This window comes from Narcine bancroftii, unplaced genomic scaffold (genome assembly GCF_036971445.1).
Source record: "Narcine bancroftii isolate sNarBan1 unplaced genomic scaffold, sNarBan1.hap1 Scaffold_151, whole genome shotgun sequence".
NCBI lineage: Eukaryota > Metazoa > Chordata > Chondrichthyes > Torpediniformes > Narcinidae > Narcine > Narcine bancroftii.
In genome coordinates, this window is record NW_027211886.1 from 5,098,372 (window position 1) to 5,118,033 (window position 19,662).

The 19,662-nt window shown below is 41.3% G+C and overlaps 1 protein-coding gene across 3 annotated transcripts in view; it reads left to right on the forward strand.

Annotated features, from left to right (window-relative positions):
* LOC138750446 (protein OS-9-like) overlaps nt 1-19,662 on the forward strand; it is a 100,886-nt gene that overhangs the window by 6,243 nt on the left and 74,981 nt on the right. For 2 of the 3 annotated variants that reach the window (XM_069912490.1, XM_069912488.1), the window contains exons 2-5: nt 9,771-9,947; nt 11,738-11,801; nt 12,763-12,839; nt 18,804-18,902. In XM_069912490.1, the coding sequence (XP_069768591.1) occupies nt 9,771-9,947; nt 11,738-11,801; nt 12,763-12,839; nt 18,804-18,902 (417 nt within the window). Of the gene's footprint in view, nt 1-8,727; nt 8,779-9,770; nt 9,948-11,737; nt 11,802-12,762; nt 12,840-18,803; nt 18,903-19,662 lie in introns of those variants that run through there. The other variant, XM_069912489.1, reaches the window with a different exon arrangement.

Sequence of the window (19,662 nt, forward strand, 5' to 3'; positions counted from 1 at the left end):
GTTGGCTGCATTGAGTTCTGATCCGGCCCTTCTGGTCCTGGTATCTTGGCTCAAGGTGGGGGGGTGGGGAAAGGAGGCCGATTTCTGCTCCTGTGTGTACTAGGAACCTGTGCCTTGAGTGTCTGTCAGATATACAGGAGGCTATCCTGCTGGCCAGCTGCCGTAGTGTTGCAGTTGGCATCAGCAGGCCCTGGATCCCCACCTCTGATGGTAGAAACACCAAGAGCTGTTGCTGTCTCTTGGTGTTGCTGACTTGTGTTGCTGGGGCATGGAGTTGCTGGGCCTTCGGTCATTAGCAGCTCTAATTCCGACGCTTGTTCCGTTGTCTCTTTTTGTGTGCAACAGGACGTCTGTATGTGTGGCCACCTTCCACAGTTCAGAGAAATCCTCATTTGCTAATAGGAGGCAGATGTCCTCTGGCATCTGCTCCAAAAAAATTTGTTTGAAGAGTCGACACAGCTTATGAGTGTCTGCCAGTGCCAGCATGTCACTCATTAGGGCCAATGGTGTGTGGTTATGTAGGTCGTCTTTATGCAGCTACCGTGCAGCCCGTTCGCGACGTGAGAGGTCGAAAGTGCCAACCAACAAGACTTTAAGTACTGCATACCTACTGATCTCCGTGGCTTTTGCAGAAAGTCCATTATTTGGCTCATTGTCTCTTGGTCTCATTGGAGACAACGTTCCTACCTGTAACTGGGTCTCTGTTGAAACCAGACGAGGGGTTGCATGGCCTAGAAAATCGGCAGTTTAAGCACAACTGAGGTTTGAAAAGTCGAGTTGCTTGTGTTGTCCATGTTGCTGGAGTTGTTCGTTGGTCACCAATGTCGCTATCAGCCACCGTGAGTGGAAGGAACATGCTGAATCAAGTAGAGTTTACTGATTTTAAACTCACGCACTTAAGAAGTCCAAGCTGGTCTCAGAGCTCATGCTGGGCGGTGTCTTGGGTAAACTTGTACCTCTCACTTTGTTCGTTTTAGATTGGTCACAGTGTTCGAGCTACCGAAAGAAAATAGACACACACACCGAGAGCAGTTCAGTTTATACAAGTCTTTATTACTAAATCTAAAACTGAATTCACACTACAATATGCAAGCCCTTCCCAATTATACTTATCAATGCCTGGACTGGTCCCAACTGCCAAAGCGAGGCGACGACTGCGCACTTGTAGTAGGTTGTCTGGGCGCCGGTAGCAGCTTCTCCAACTCCCCGGACCGGGACGTCGCTTTGGAATCTTGAAGTTCTTCTTCTTGCTGAGAGATGTTGCCACCTCTTGGAGAGTCTCAAACTTCAGCAGTGGGACCATGGCTTATATTACCCAAAAGTTGTTTACTTCAGATCTTGTCTCTTTGAACAAATGATTTATCTTCAAGGTCTCCTGACAGTCTGTGACCAACAAAAGACAACTGCATCCCCTGGTCTCATGGTGGAAGTTGGATAATGGATAATGTCTACTGATTCATATGCATCCCTGGGCCCCATGGTGGAATTTAGGTGTGTCTACTAAATATGCATCCTGGGCCTCATAGTGGAATTGAGATTATGTCTTCTGATGCAACTGCATCCCTTCTTTCATAAGCTAATCTAAATCCTCCATTACAGGCGGAAGTGACGTCAACTTCCTGTTCATTGTTTTGCCCCACACTGAGAGCTCCCGAGTATGTCTCTGTCTGTGGACTTGTCTGCGACTGCTGGCGCCGGTTCGCCTGCCGCGTGGGTGAGCCACCACAGTATTATGAATTAGGAGAAATGGCTCATAAAGTTCTTGCTTGCCAGTTGAAAATGGAAGGATTCATTTAAAGATTTTTATTTTACTTTATATAGATCACAGTCTAGTGAGGAGACTAAAATTGAGAATATTTTTTTAAATCTCAAATAAGTTTATCTAGTTTGAATTATCAGGATCAAAGAGATTTAGATGCTCCCTTTACAACAAGAGAAGTTAGTGAGGTATTGAGTTAATTGCAGAATGGTAAGTCACCAGGGGACCCACTTGAATTTTTAAAGAAATTTAGGACCTTTTAATACCTACTTTTATGGAGGTGTTAAAGAAAGTGGCGAAATTCCATTCTCTACTGGAATCTTTTTCAAATGCACTTATTACAGTTATACCAAAGAAAGTAGAGATCTGTTAAAGCCTGAATCTTGTATTCCAATAGCATTAACGAATGCAGATTATAAAATTATTCTAAAATTTTAGCGAATAGACTAGTTTACCAAATTTAATTCATATGGATCAAACAGATTTTGTTGAAAAGTGATAATCTGCTGGTAATGTTGCTAGATATATTAGCTCAGAAAAGGAATGATTTAACTGTAGCTTTAGATTCGGAGAAGGCTTGGGATTTTTTTGTTTGTTCAAGGTATTGAAAAAGTTTACTTTTGAATCAACATTTATAAATTGGGTTAAAACTATATAAAAATGTGTCTGCAAAAGTGGTGACTAATGTACAAATTTCTACTTTTCATTAACTAGATAAAGTAGACAGCATTGTTTATTTTGGCAAAAGATCCTTTAGCAGAGTTAATAAGACAAGATTTTAAGATTAAGGGTAGAAAGGTTAATCAAGAGGTATTTAAAATAAATTTGTTTGCTGCTGATGTTCTGATTTATTTGATAGACACTGAATTTGTTGTGTCAATTGCATATAAGATTGGAAGTATATGGTGAAGTATCCAGGTATAAGATTAATTGAGACAAAAGTGAAATTTTGCCCTGAGTTAAGGGTGGCTATACTCAATGTAAAAAGGCCAGCTGCAGGAATTAAATATTTAGGTACTAGGGTCAATAATGCTTTAAATCATCTATATAAGTTGAACTATTTAACATTACTTAATAAAATTAAGGAGGATTTGAATAGATGGAATAACTTACCTATAAGTTTAGTAGATAGAGTTAATTGTATTAAGATTAATATTTTCCCTTGAGTTCAATATTTTTTTTCCAGTCGATCCCCATCTTAATTCCTTAAAAAAAAATTTTTAAGGACTTGAATATGAGTGTTAAAGTTTTTTATGGAAAGGGAAAATGGTGAGGGTTTCTTTGGAAATATTTACTTGGAAGTTTGAATTGGGAGGTTTACAACTTCCCCACTTTAAGAATTATTATAAGGCAGCTCAAATGAGATTTATAAACGTGTTATTTGAGATGGAGGAGGATAAAGTCATGTGAGGACTGCATGTATAGACAGAAATCAAAGGGTTGTATGTGATAATGTACTCAGGTGTATTTATTTCAATGCAAGGAGTATTATCGGAAAGGCAGACAAGTTTAGGGCGTGGATTGGCATGTGGGATTATAAGACTATTGCTATTAGTGAGACTTTGTTGCAGGGAGGGCAGGGCTGGCACCTCAATGTTCTGGGGTTCTGTTTATTCAGACATGATAGAGGGGGAGGAGTGGCATTGCTAGTCAGGGTAAATATCACAGCTGTGCTTAGACAGGACAGCCCAGAAGACTCATCTATAGAAGCCATATGGGTGGAGCTGAGGAGTGGGAAAGGTGTACTACAATAGACCACCCAATAGTCAGAATTGGAGGAGCAAATCTGTAGCGAGATAGCAGACCGATGTAGGAAACAGAAAGTTGTGATTTTAACTTTCCACATATTGACTAGGACTCCCATACTGTAAAAGGGCTGGATGGCTTGGGGTTTGTCAAATGTGTTCAGAAGAGTTCTCAAAATCAATATAAAGAGGTACCAATGAGAGAAGATGGAATACTTGATCTCCTATAGGGGAATTAGACAGGTCAGATGACAGAATTATGTGTAGGTGAATATTTTGGGACCAGTGACCATAATGTAATTATTTTCAAGTTAATTATGGATAAGGATTGGTCTGGTTCTCAAGTTGAGATTCTAAATTGGAGAAAGGCCAATCTTGTTGAAATGAGAAAGGATCTAGAAAGAGTGGATTAGGGTAAGTTGTTTTCCGGCAAGGATGTGAAATTTTAAGAATGCAGACTTTGCATTTTCCCCCGAGTGGAAGTAGTCCGCCACAGAGTTGGCTGTGCTGCTGGCACAGCGGGCGGGCAAGTATTTGGTTGCATAGCTATTCTGACTTTGGGACAAGGGTGCTCCCCATATCAGCATCTCCCATCTGGAGGCCAGCACCCTGGGGAGTCTATCCATGCTGCATGTGGTGAACTCCCCATAAGTGCACCCCCAGGGAATAATAGAAGGTAGTACTCTCTGGGACCACGTTGTGGCAGTGGTGCGACTAAGCTTGCTGGAGTGGGCCCTATTGTCCAGACCATAGTGGCACATCGTCTGCGAGGGCATGGGAGCGATTCAAGGATGGGCCTTTGTTACCAGCCTGTATCACAGAATTCCTGACAGCAGCTCCCCCAACTATGCCCTAGTATCCCCTGCCTTGACTGGCCACCTTGTTTCTACTGTTCACCCGGATCTTAAGGGGTGGTGTTGTCCCTGATAGGAATGGCAGAACCAGCCATGAAGCCATTATGTTGTTAGAGGGTTTGGAGTATAATTTTGTGGAAATGAGAGAAGATCTAGAAAGAGTGGATTAGGGTAAGTTGTTTTCTGGCAAGGATGTGTTCAGTAAGTGGAAGGCCTTTAAAGGTGAAATTTTGAGAGTGCAGAGTTTGCATGTTTCTGTCAGGATTAAAGGCGAAGTTAACAGGCAAAGGGAACCTTGGTTTTCAAGGGATATTAGCAATCTAATCAGAAGAAGAGAGAGTTACAGTCAACTAGGAGCCAGTGAGGTACTAGAAGAGTATAAAAAATGTAACAAAATACTTAAGAAAATTGAGCAAAGCAGAAAGAAGACATGATTGTGCTTTGGCAGATAATGTGAAGGTAAATCCAAAGGGTTTCTATAAGCATGTTGAGAGTAAAAGGATTGTAAGGGACAAAATTGATCCCCTAGTAAGATTTGTGGAGCCTAACGAGAGGGGGAAGATCTTCAACAGTTTTTTTTTGCATGAGTATTTACTCAGGAAACTGGCATACTGTATAAAGAAGGAAGTAGTAAAGCAGATTAAAGAGGAAGGGTGCTTGCTGCCTTACAGTGAAAAGAAAGTAGATAAATCCCTTGGGCTTGACGTGATATTCTCTCAGACCTTGAGGGAGACTAGTATATAACTTGGAGGTTCCCTGGCAGAAATATTTAAAATGTCCTTAGCCAAGGGTGAGGTGCCAGAGGATTGGAGGGTAGCTCATGTTGTTCTGTGGTTTTAAAAAAATGGCTCCAAAAGTCAACCAGGAAATTACAGGCTGGTGAGCCTGACATCAGTAGGGGGTAAGTTATTGGAAGGTGTTCTGAGAGATCGGATGTACAAGTATTTGGACAGCTAAGAGCTGATTAAAGATGAACAGTGTGGTTTTGTGCATAGTAGGTCATGTTTAACGAATCTTGTAGTTTTTTGAGGAGGTTACCAAGGAATTAGATGAAGGGAAGACTGAAAACCATTTACGTGGACTAGATGGCAAGATGGCGGCAATGTGACTGCAGCTCGATGCAGCTCTTCAGACTCTTGGTGCACATTACCTTAAGTCTATAGCCGTCCACAATGTCTGAGGCACTGGAACCACCAGACAAGCACCAGAGAGTGCTTGAGAGAGCTTCTCTGGCCTGAAAAATAAGCTCTAGGTCCTTCTGAGGAGCATACATTGCGGAAGTCCTGACAGCTGAAGCAATGCTTGGAATGGCGATATGGAGGCTTAAAGAACAGTGGTGTGGCCAAGTGACTGTTGTAGAGGGTGAGATGGCCCAGTCTGGGGTCAGGACAACCGATGTGCAGCCCAGGATTTGTAGCTGGGCAGAGTTGGTAGACGTGCTCAAGGGGATACCTCATGGAGGTTAGAGAGCTGAATTGTGGCCTGTTTGCGGGGCCGGTACTACTTTGTGCTGGTGGAATGTTCCTGAGGGCCTGTGTTGTGGGGGTTGGTGGTAATGTGGATGCCTGTGGGGCGTGGAGGTGCCTATATTATAACTCCAGGCACCAGAGAATGATCTACCAAGGGCTGCTCCTGTCCAGAACCACAATCTGAGTGCAGTTGGTTGTTCTAATAGGATCATGTGGTTTTCTGAGAGGGAGAGAGAGAATTCAGTTGTACAGTTCAGCAACTGGGTCTAGAACATGATAAGCTGGCAAGCATGTGGAAAAACCCTATTTTGAAGACTGGTTGTGAGTTCTTAGTTCAACCTGATCAAAGCCCTTGTGATCCATACAAGAGGAGAGGACTGGCAGCATAATGTTTCACTTGAAATAAGTGAAACAGAAAAGGAACTTCATGGTGACTTGAAAGAAAGAGGTTATCATCTGGAAAACCTTGATGGGGCAAGTTTCTCTGATAAGAACCTTTCAAGCAACAAAGCCTGGTGAAACTGATAAATGTTAAATTCTGTGCATGCAACCAGTGAATTTGGAGGAGTGAGAAGTGAGATTGGACCGTGAATCAAAGAACTTTTCTGAACTTACACACACATTACATATGTGTGTGCTTAGTATTAGAAGGGGGTTAAGTTGGGTTAAATTAATAGTAATAAGTTAAAGTTTGATCCTGTTTTCATGTTTAAAGATAATTAAAAGCAACATTTATGTAACCATTTCTCTTGGTGAATTTCTATTGCTGCTGGGTTTTGGGGTCCTCTGGGCTCATGATACTCCAACCCATTATTATTCTGCAAGATGATTCTCTCATCCAATGTTTAGTCTTTTATGTTTCTTGATTTTGTGCTTTGATTAATTACACTTTAGAGCAACATTCTGTTGTGTTTAAAATGTGCTATATAAATAAAATATTCAATTCAAATTCAATTCAATTTAGTGAGGCCTTTGACAAAGTCCCACATGGATGGTTAGTTCAGAAGGTTCAGACAGATATTGGGTATCCATAGAGAGGTTGTAAACTGGATTTTAAATTGGCTGCATGGGAGAAGCCAGAGAGTGGTAGTGGATGATTGCTTTTCAGACTGGAGGCCTGTGATGTGCCTCAGGAATTGGTGCTGGGACCATTGTTGTTTGTGGTCTATAGCAATAATATGAATAATAATGTGGTAAATTGAATCTGCAAGTTTGCTGATGACATGAAGATTGGAGACGTTTTGGACAGCGAGGAATCTGGATCAACTGGAAAAATGGGCCAGAATATGGCAGATGGAATTTAATGCATACAAGGGCCAGGTGTTGCATTTTGGAAGGACAAACCAAGGTAGGATGTACACATTAAATGGAAGAGCACTAAGGAGTGCAGAGGCAAAATACAGAATCATATTTCCCTGAAAGTGGTGTCATAGGTAGACAAGGTTGTAAAGAGAGCTTTTGGTATCTTGGGCTTCATAAATCAAAGTACAGGAGTTAGGATGTTATGGTGAGGTTGTATTAGGCATTGGTGAGGCCAAATTTGGGGTATTAGGGTTCTGATCACCTAACTGCAGGAAGGGTATCAGTAAGATTGAAAAAGTGCAGAGAAGATTTACTAGGATACTGCTTGGTCTTTAGGAGTTGAGTTACAGGGAAAGATTAAACAGGTTAGGACTTTGTTCCTTGGAACATAGAAGAATGAGGGGAGATTTGATAGAGGGTTACAAAATTATGAGGGGGATAGACAGAGTAAATGCAAGTAGGCTCTTTCCACTTAGATTAGGGTGCAAGGTTTAGGGGGAACTTTAGAGGGACCTTCTTCAATCTGGTGCAAGGATTGTGGGATGAGCTGCCATCTGACATGATAAATCCAGGCTCACCCCTAGGTTTTAAGATTAATTTGGATAGATACATGGATGGGAGAGGTCTGGAGGGTTACAGTCTGTGGGACTAGCGGAATGATGTTTTAGCACAGACTAGATGGCAGACGCCGACAGCATCGAATCCACGCTGCTGAAGATCCAACTGCGCTGGGTAGATCTCGTCTCCAGAATGGAGGACCATCGCCTTCCCAAGATTGTGTTATATGGCGAGCTCTCCACTGGCCACCGACACAGAGGTGCACCAAAGAAGAGGTACAAGGACTGCCTAAAGAAAGCTCTTGGTGCCTGCCACATTGACCACCGCCAGTGGGCTGATATCGCCTCAAACCGTGCATCTTGGCGCCTCACAGTTCGGCAGGCAGCAACCTCCTTTGAAGAAGACCACAGAGCCCACCTCACTGTCAAAGGTCAAAGGAGGAAAAACCCAACACCCAACCCCAACCAACCAATTTTCCCTTGCAACCGCTGCAACCGTGTCTGCCTGTCCCGCATCGGACTTGTCAGCCACAAATGAGCCTGCAGCTGACATGGACTTTACCCCTCCATAAATCTTCGTCCGCGAAGCCAAACCAAAGAAAAAGAAGGACTGAATGGCCTGTTTACTATGCTGTAGTTTTCGATGGTTCACTGTCTGCGAACTTTCGAATTTTACAAGGTCTATCACTATAGTGTTCAAATATCCTCTACCATGGAGTGGCAAATATTTTTAATAATAAAATGCTATGTTACTTTTGGGAATAATTTAAAGCAGTTCTTTTCACGACCTGAAATCCAGTAACTTTACGCACTTCATCGGTTTGCATGATTCAACAGAGAGATATGTACGAGTGTCAGCTCTTAAATTACGTTCTCAAATTCCTTTTGTCTTTAATTGAAAGGTAAATTCAGCAATGGATCACTGACAAAGGCCATCTCAGCCCTGGAATATCTGAAGAACAAGGATACCCATTTTGACTGAGACCTTGGCCACAGCATTCCCCACTGCAATTGGATACACAAATTTGTCCTCCAGACCAAAATCAGTGAGGATTGATGACAGCGCCTCCTCCACAATCATCCTTCATACCGGTCGGTGCCCTGCAAGACTGCATACTCAGTCCCCTACCATGGTGCCTGTACACCCATGAATACGTGGCCAGGCACCATTCACATTCAAATTTATTGACAGAATATTTGAGATCACAAACAATCCTGAGATTCTTTTGTTCCAGGCAAGATTTGTAACAGTAGTGTAAACTGTACTAATAAAAAAGAAATGTATACAAACGAGAGAAATTTAAACAGTGAAGGAAATGGAAATAAACTGCAAATACAGTCTATTGTTTCCCAGTCTGATGGTGGAGGGGTAGTAGCTGTGCCTGAAACTGGTGTAAGGAGACTTGTGGCACCAATACCTCTTTCATCTACCTAAAAATTCACGATGACACAACCATTGTAGGCTGGATCTTAAACAATGGTGAGTTGGAATATAGAAGGGTGACAGAGGATAATGTCGGTTGGTGCCAGGGCAACAACCTCCCCCCTCAATGAAAGGATGTGGAAGCTATGCACAGGGTGCAGAGGAGATTTTCCAGGATGTTGCCTGGATTGGAAAATGTGATTATCCAGGGATGGTGATGGGGGCTGAAACAATAGGGGTATTTAAGAGACTCCTGGACAGGCACATGGATGAAGGAATAGAGGGTTATGAGATAGGGAGGGTTTGTTTTTTTTTGGTATATATAGGTTGCCACAACATCAAGGGCCAAAGGTCCTGTACTGTGCTGTAATGTTCTCTGTTCTATTTTAATATTTCTATACAAATGGAACAGAGAACAATAGCTTAGTACAGGCCCTTCAGCCCTCAATATTATGCTGACCAAATACTGTGCAATGTATCATTTGTCTGTATATGTGTAATGTCAAGTATGTGCTTTTGCAGTGTTTTACACTGAGGACAGGAAAATGCTGTTTTGTCGGGTTGTACTTGCATAATCAGATGAAAAATAAACTTCTGTCAGTTATTGACATAATTTCATAGTGCAACTTGTGTCTAATTTCATGTTTTCTTTCTTTCACAGTCAAGATCAGATGATATTGTCATAGTTTCTTCAAAATATAAGCAAATGTATGAGTGCAGGCTGCCAGCTCAAGCCATGAAGTTTCAACAGGACTCTGAAGATGAAGAACAGATATATACTGGGCTAGACATTTTTGAACTGTTAAAGCCAATGCAGGAAGCACCATGCCTCATAAAGGTAAAATTATTGTTCTGAGAAAAATAAGCTGTTTTTTTTTTTAAGAAATACTTTGAACCAATCTTTAAAAACAATAATTTCCCCTTTTCATTTCTTTGCTCTGCTATGATGAGTTTAGCCATCTTCCACCCACTGCATGTAACAAAATAAATAAAAGGTGTAGATCAAAGATCAAGGTACCATATGAAACTACTTAGTAAGATAAGAGCCCTTGTTATACCAGAAAACGTGCTCATGTGGATACAGCAATGGCTGATGGGTAAGAAATAGAGTCCGAATGCAGGTGTTGTGGCTGCTTTTCATGTTGTGTATTAATGATTTGGATTATGGAATGAATGACTTAATGCACACTTTTGCAGATGATATGGAGGTAGGTGGAGGAGCAGGTAGAAATGGGGAGGGTGCAAAAGGATTTGGACAGATTAGGACAATGGACAGAGAAGTGGCAAATGAAATATAATGATGGAAAGTACAGTCAAGTATTTTGGTGGAAGAAATAAACAGGCAGAAATAAACAGGCAGGCTATTTTCTAAAAGGGGAGAAAATTGTAAATACGGAGATGCAAAGTGACCTGGGGAGTCCTCATTCAGGACAACCTGAAAGTTAACTTGCATGTTGAGTCAATGGTGAAGAAGGCAAATGCAATGCTAGCATTCATTTCAAGAGGAATAGAATACAAGTCAAGAGATGTGATGTTGAGGCTTTATTCAGCACTGGTGAGACCTCACTTGGAGTTTTGTCAGCAATGTTGGCTCCTCATTTAAGAAACCATGTGCTGATTTTGAAGAGGGTTCAGAGGAGGTTCAATAGGATGCTTCTGGAAATGAAAAGGATATCATGTCAGGAGTTTTTAAACAGCTGTACTTGGAATTTCAAGGATCGAGGGGGTATCTCATTGAAATATTTTGAATATTGAAAGGCATGGACAGGGCAATATAGAAAGGTTGTTTTCCATGCTGGGAAAGTCTAGGACAAGAGGGTACAACTTCAGGATTAAAGGCTGTCCATTTAGAATTGAGATGTGGAGGAATTTCTTCAGCCAGAAGATGGTAACTGTGCGGAATTTGTTGCCACAGGAGGATGTGGAGGCCAAATTATTGGGTGAATTTAAGAAGAGATTGATAGGTTCTTGCCAGGGGATCAAAGATTATGGGGAGAAGGCTGGGTAGTGGAGATGAGTGGGGAAAATGGTTCAGTTCTTGATTAAATGGTGGGGCAACTAGATGGGCTGAATAGCTAATTTCTGCTTTCATGTCTTATGGGCTAAAGATTTTATTTTTAAATTGTGCCAAAAAGAGATAAAATGAGGTAGGTTCATTGTCCATTCAGAAATCTGATGGAGAATGGGGAAAAAGCTCCTTTTGTAATGTTGCGTGTTCATGTTCACCATCCTTCCTGATGGTTGCAGTATGAAGAGAGCATGGCCTGGGTGGTGAGGGTCCATGAGGATAAACGTTGCTTTCTTGAGACACCACCTCTTAAAGATATCCTTAATGCAGTGAAGACTGATGCTCATGATGGTGCTGGCTGAGTTTGTAACTGTCTTTAGCCTGTTGCTGTCCTGTGCATTGGCACCTCCATACCAGACAGTGATGCAACCATTTAGAATGCTCTCCACAGTACACATGTCAAAATTTGCAAGAGTCCTCAGTGACATACCAAATCTCCTCAAACTCTTCACGACATGTACCTGCTGGCATGCCTTCTTCATGATTGTGCCAACATGATAATCGCAGGATAGGTCTTCGGAGATTGATGTGTCTTTGAAATGTTTTATTTTTCTTTGCAGGTCAAGGGGTGGTGGACATACGAGTTTTGCTATGGGCAGTACATAAAGCAGTATCACACTGAAGGTAAATATAAGAGCTTGTACTGATAGTGTCATTTTTAATCCTTTTTTTTTCAAATTTGATTTTTGGGAATTGTGCATTTCTGGAAAGGCCAATGTTTGTCTGTCTCAAATTATCCACAGACTATGGTGGTAACCCCCCACATGGAACCTGTATACTCCTTGTAACCTCTTCTATAGTTTGTTTTGGTATTTATGTTTTATTACTTTTTCCCTCATATTTCTTGGCTTCTTTGATTGCCCTGGTGCAGATATAAAAATAAGGTCACGCTATGTAAAATTGGACAGTAACCTGCATCTTCAGACCAATTCTTTTTTCATACTTCCCTGTCCACTGCCTCCTTTTTCTTTACTTTTGTCTCCCAATCTCCAAACATTCTTTTTCTACTGAGATTTTCAAATCAAAGCATTCCCCACTGTACTGAGTGTGCCGCATAAATTTTTAAATTTAAGTTGCAGGCCCTTCCAGCCCTTGAGTCATGCCACTCAAATACCCCAATTAACCAGTAAACCCCATGTGCTTTGAAGGGTGGGAGGAAACTGGAGTGCCCCAAGGAAACCCACACAGACATAAGGAGAGAATGTACAAACTCTTTACAGGCAGCGCTGGATTCAAACCCATGTTGCTGTCGCTGTAATTGTAATGCTGCCCAGCACCCTTGAATGCAAACACTGTAATGCAAATCCCTTTAACAGTCAGGGGCTTGAATAAAATGGCGATTAGAGTCAAAGCACTGGGTGCAACAGGTGACCGAGAAAGGAACAGTGTTTAAAAGGTAGCCTCCATGCTGCAGAAATCGTTGCATAATAGCGACTGCCTCATATAAAGGCAGTCCTGGAAAAAGTTGCCATCATTGTGCATTGTTTGACCAACACAGCATTGCTCTTGAAGGTGGCAAAGTTTAAATAACGTTCAAGATGGGGTTTACATTCTAACTGTAAATTTTTGTTTTTGTTTTGCTCAGATTCTGAAGTTAAAGGAGATGTGATGTATCTTGGGTTTTATGAATCTGAATTTGACTGGAATGATGAAACTGCAAAGGTAAGAATAAATTCAAATCTTAGGTTGGCTGGTCTGGTGTATGGAGTCATTCTTTTGTGGCTGCCAGTCGATCAAAATTTAAATCTATGCTTTGATTCAAACCTTGTGCAGGTCTAAGAAACAACAAAACAGAGAACATTACAGCACAGTACAGGCCTTTTGGCCCATGATGTTGGCTGACCTATCTATTCCTTCCCCAAAAAAAAACCTAAACCCTCCTTACCTTATAACCCTCTATTTTTCTTTCATCCATTTAAGAGTGTCTTAAATGTCCCTATTGTTGCATCTTCCACCACCTCCCCGATATTGCATTTCAGGCACCAACAACTCTCTGGAGGGGGGAAGAACAACTTGCGCTAGATGCCTCCCCTAAACCTTCCTCCCTTCACATTGTGTAGATGTCCTTTTGTATTTGCCATTTCCACTCTGTGCACACATGGTCTTTGAATGGCTTGCACAAGCAGACATTGAGAGGTTGCAATATAGACATCAAACTACCCAGGATAACTGCTATGTAAGTATTATGTAGTGTTAATCTAATTTTAGTGTTCTCCGTTAAGTGGCTATGAAACATATCCCAGACCAACAAATTCCGTTCTTTGCGTAAACCGCCTGGCTGCCTGTTCCACACATTGTCTATCCATAATTTTACATCATTTTCATCCATCCATCCTTTTTCATGAAAATGTGCAAAAATACCTGCAGGGAAGTTCATTTTCAGTTTAATTTTGCATTTGAAGATTACCATGGGTCTTAACTTTGTCCCATCAACCGTGCACGATAACATCACGGTAAACCTGGTCCTTTCATGGCCTGTTACTTCTAGTTTGCACAGTTTTATTGCCCATCATATCGAAATTCATGGGGGTTTCATCCATGTTTCCAATATTTGCCAGTAACAGATGGTGTTTCTGCCAATTGTGTATAATAAACTTACAACTTTATGATCAAGATCTTTTGGTACTGTCTGTGCAATTGTTTTTGTTTTGGCATAATACCATTTTTTTCCTATTCATGAAATGATTACACCAGCCTACTGTAGCCTCACAATCATCACTGAGGTCTAGTTGTGACTTGGCCCACTGCAGTGCAAATGTTCTTATTTTATTTCGGGTGACTATGCAGCAAACTTGCCTCTGTTCATGTAACCATTCTGCAACGTGATTTTCCAACTTTGGCCAACGAGCGATTCCTTTTCTCAAAGAACTGGCCTTTTTGGTATTTTTCTTAGTGTCTTTCTTCCTCTAATCTCTTATCATCTTCTCATGCACAACAGGTTTCCTTGCAGCAGCGCTGTTGTTGGTTTTCTTGGCCATTCCTCTCACTTTCAACTTAAAACTCACTTTGTACTTTTGTTGCGGGCTGCATTGTATTGATGGACTCTCCACGATGGCAATCACCTCAGCCAATACCCAGCAGATAAATCTGTGTGATCAATGGGGGTTGTCGTATACGCTGGTCAATGGCCCATCTCAGGCATCGCGAATTTTGGGGGTCGACTTGTACGCAGGTCACCGCGGGCACCTCAGGCAGCCAGAAAATTGGAGTCGACTTGTATGCCAGATGTACCATAAAACCCTTAAAATGAGGCTGAAAAAGGGGGGGGGATGACTACACCAGTTGACTTGTACACGGAATTTTACAGTAATTCACCTCTAGTCTTCCTTCGCTCTGCTAACATTGCCTCATAAGACATGTTTTTCAGTCCAGGCAATATCCTGCTAAATCTCTGCACCCTCTCCATTGCTCCTACATCCTTCTTATCATGAGGTGACTACAAACGAACATAATATTCCAAGCATGGTCTCAACAAAGATTTATCAAGCTGCTACATCACCTCTACTTGTGAACACAAACCATTGACTAATTAAGTCCAGCACACCATAGGCCTTCTTAACTTTCCTATCAGTCTTGAAAGATATATGGATTTGGACCTCAAGGTCCCTCTATTCTTCCACACTGTTAAGTATCCTACCATTAATCATGCCTTCAATGCATCACCTCACACTTAGCTGAATTGAACTCCATCTGCCACTTTACTGCCCAACTCTGCTTTATGTCTATATCTTGTTAAAGGCATGTAATCTGGACTGATGCTTCAGGACTGAACAGAGGGAATGGTGGACCATCAGAGCACTTTTTGAATGTGATGTTAAACAAGCCATTTCTGCAAGAAAATAAACTAGTGTCCTGACTGATATTCACCTCTTAACCCAAGTAATTGATAAAACCATATGACATAGGAGCAGAAATAGACCATTCAGCTCATCGAGTTTGCTCCACTATTTAATCATGAACTGATCTGTAACCTTGGATCCCCTGGCTAATCGAAGACCTATCAATCCTTGAATACACCTAATGACCTGGCCTCCACAACAGCCTGTGGTGACAAATTCTACAGATTTACCACCCTCAGGCTGAAGAAATTCCTCTGTATCTCTGCACTCAGCAGATGCCCTTCAATCCTGGTTTTGCCCTTCAATCCTGGTTTTGCCCTTCAATCCTGGTTTTGCCCTTTTGTCCTAGACCCTTCCACCATGACAGTTAGAATAATGGTTTGCTCAACATTGTTACAGCGCCATCAACCCTGGTTTGAATATGGTGCTGTTTGTAAGAAGTTTGTACGTTCTTCTAGTGTCTGTGCAGGCTTCCTCCAGGTGCTCTGGTTTACTCCCACTCTCCAAAAACATATGGGGTTGTAGGTTAATTTGGGTGTAATTGGGTGGGACGGGTTTAAATTGTCAGAATCAGCTTCTATTGCACTGTAAATAAAGTTTAAAAATTTATGAATGACTTGGCTATGTATCTTGTTGCTGTTTATGGGACATTGCTGTACGCAAATTGAATGCTATGTTTACTTGCATTGCAATCAAAAATGTACGGGGGTAGTAGGATAATTGGGCTATTTGGGTGGTGGTTTTGTGGGCCTGAAGGGCCTGTTACTGTGCTGTATTTCTAAATTTAAGTTAAAATAAATGAAATCAGTGAATGTACTTCGAAAGGAACCTTAAAAGTACGCAACAACAAGGTAACACAGATCTATCAATTTGTATCTGTGTTGTTCTGTTTTGTGGATGTTGTACACAATGGGAAAACTTGCACTTAGGGGAAAACAAAAGTCAAATGCTAAACTAGTCTCCTGGAATGAAGGGATCAGCGTGCGAGGAGCATTCAGGGGGAGAGCTAATTTTGAACAGTGAAAGGCCTAGATAGACTAGAAGGTGGGAGAGTCTCTGACAAGAGGGCACAACTTCAGGATTGAAGGGTGCCCATTTAACACAGATGCAAAGGAATTTCTTCAGCCAGAGAGTGGTGAACCATTGGAATTCACTACCACAGGTATTGGGTATAGTTAAGGCAGAGATTAATAGATTTCTGAATAGTCAGGCTATGAAAGGTTATGAGACTTGATGGGTTGAACGGTCTACTTTTTCTCCTATATCGTATGGTCTTGTAGAGTCTTGACTTGAAATGTTGACTGTTTCTCTCCACAGATGCTGCCTGACCTGCTGAGTTCCTCCAGCAGCCCATTGTTTGTTCAAGATTCAAGCATTTGCAGGTTTTGTTTCTGCAAAGCTTCTATCCCAAAACATTGCCTTCTCTCGGTCAACCCCAAAATGGGTGCTTTTGATCAGAAATAAAAGTAGGATACATTTTAAATGTATTTTGATTTAACGAAAATAAATGAGATATTGATGATCTAAATTAAGTCTGTGTAGGAAGGAATAACATGTATTAAACCCCTTGTACTGTACCTCCTCTGTAATATTGGCATCCTCAAATCCCAGTCGCGATATGTGGTTCCTATGAACTGATTGAGCTCTCTAGCCATCAAGCCCTGTATTGATCCACTGCTGTGATTCCCTCAACATGTAGGGTCTTCCAACTGTAAAAAAAAAGTTTCAGTTGTGCCCATTGCATTATTTGTCCCCCTGCATATAAAGAATATATTGTGTCGTGAGTAGTTGTCCCATCCAGAAATTCAGCTGGAAGCAAAGGGGTGGTTGACATTTGTGGTCTGAACCCTGCATCAGCACTGGAAGTATGAAGGGGAGATGGCATGAAGCAGAAGCTGGTAAGCAATAAATGGTTTCAGATGAGGAGGTTTTGAGGAGCAGATGGAACCAGATAGGAAGAGAAAGGTGGAGGAACAGGTTGTGTTGAGGACTTAGACAGATTAGGAAAATAGAAGTGACAAATGAAATACTGTATTTGATGACATATAAAACCCAATTCAGTAGAGAATAGTAAGAATTTTTTAATGTATTTACAGGTAAGCATTTAATGTTATTGAAATATGTAGGTACAGTATAGCAGAAAAAAAACTTGGACAAAACATGCAATTAGGACAATAGGAAAAATCTTTTTAATAATAATACTTGAAAATTGAAAATAACCCAAATGCAAAGGGACCTAGCAGTCCTTGTACAGGATAGCCTGAAGGTAAACGTGCATGTTCAGTCAGTGGTGAAGAAAGCTAATGAAATTCTGGTGTTCATTTAAAGAGGAATAGAATATAAGAGCAGGGATGTGGAGGCTTTATACGGCTCTGATTTCAGAGTAGTTTTGGGCTCCTCATTTAAGAAAAGATGTGCGGAAGTTGGAGATCGTTCAGAGGAGATTCACTAGGATGATTCCACAAATAAAAGGGTTATATGAGGAATGTTTGACAGCTCTTGGCCTGTACTCATTGGAATTTAGGAGAATGAGGGGGGATCTCATTGAAACATTTTGAATGTTAAAAGGCATAGACAGAGTAGATGTAGAAAAGTTGTTTCTCTTGTCTGGGACAAGAGGGCACAACTTCAGGACTGAGGGGATGTCTGCTTAGAACAGACATGTGGAGGAATTTCTTCAGCTAGAGAATAGTAAACTGAAATTTGTTACCACAGGTGGTTGTGGACCCCAGGTCATTGGGTGTATTTCAGGTAGAGATTGATAGTCTTTATTAGCCAGGGGATCAAATGTTTACAGTTATTAAATTTTAGACAAACAGCACAGTAGCATGCCCATGCTGCCCATTTACACCCAATTAATTTGTAACCTGGTACATTTTGAACAGTGGGAGGAAACTGGAGGGCTTGGAGGAAGCTTGCGTAGACACGGGGAGAGCATACAAACTCCCAGTCACTGGTATTGTTAAAGCGTTGTGTTAACCACTGCACTAACCTTGTTATGGGGAGAAGGCTGGGCAGTAAGGTTTAGTGGGAAAATGGATCAGCTCATGATTGAATAGTGGGGCAGACTCCATGAGCTGAATAGCCTATTTTTGCTCCTGTCTCCTTAGGGTCTTAAAACTGGGAGATGATGTGTAGAGATAATAAAGGGCTGCAGATTACATTGAGTTCCTCCAGCGGCTTGTTCTTCCCACCATCTTGCAATCTTGTGTGTCTCTGGGTTAATGATTTTTGTCAGGACAGAGGTAGGAATGTTAGAATTTGTTTTGTATTAGCAAGATGAATTGCACAGCATTCCAAACCTCCCCGGTGATTTGGTCACCACTGCCAGAATGTGTTTGTGGGTGAGGGCATGATTCCGATGGCAACAGTGTTTCATCCACCCTGATTCCCAGCCCAAGATGACCTGCAAAGACTTGAGCTTGAATATTAAGTGATCCATTCAGACAAGCCTAAAGGACACTTGGTTTCCCATGAAATTGAGCGAAATATGCAAATCTGCAGATGCTGTGATTGTGTTTATATTTAAAAAAATCCCTCTGAAATACTGGAGGAACTCAGCAGGTGTCGCAGCGTCCATAGGAGGTAAAGATATATTGCCGATGTTTTGGGCCGAGCCCTTCTTCAAGGTATGGAATTAAACCCAGTAAATACTTAAAAGAAGCTATCTGAAATTTTATTCCACTTCTATGTGACACTGATTATAATTAAACTATAAAATAATAAAAGTATAAATTGCAATTTTAAAATCTTGTGTATATTTTAAAAATATGCCTTTTATTTGCAGGCTTCAAAACAGCACAAATTGAAGAGATATCATAGTCAAAGTTACATGAATGGATCCAAGTGTGACCTTAATGAAAAGCCAAGGGAGGCTGAAGTGAGAGTAAGTTTACAGTTTATTCCTGAAACTGGCTTAGAAATTAAATCTAGAAATCAGTTGCTTGTGTTCAGAGTAATATAGAAAGGTTGTTTCCCATGGTGGGAGAGTTCAGGACAAGAAGGTACAGCTTCAGAATTGAAGGCAGTCAGCATAGTCCTGAGTTGCGGAAGAATTTCTTCAGTCAGAGGGTTGTAAACCTGTGGAATTTGTTGCCGTGGGTGGTTGTGGAGGCCAAGTCATTGGGTGTATTTAAGGCAGAGAATGATAGGTCACTAATTAGCCAAGGCATCAAAGGTTATGGGGAGAAGGCTGGGGCAATGGGGTAGATGGGAGACTGGATCAACTCATAATTGAATGGCAGGGCAGACTCTGGGCTGAATGGCCTATTTGTGTTCCTACATCTTCTGACGTCAAAGACTAATATTTTTGCTTGATTTGAATCCAAAACCATCATGCCTTCTAGATTAATTTCAATTTTAGTGCACCGTTTATTTTAGGGTAGGTTTTTAAAATATTATTTCAATTGGTGGTGTGAGTGAGTGGTGTTTGAAATATTTTATCCCATTTAAACACCGCATTCAATACATAGTGCGTTTCCAATTATCTGGAACTCTTGGGACCGGATCTGTATCAGTTTTCTGGATATCTGATCTACAGCCCAGTTTAAACAGTACAATACTGAGGAGGAGGTCACATGATGGAGTAGTGGCTGGTTGTGGAAAACCAGCCCTCCACAGAGAAAATTGAAAAAATAGATAAAATA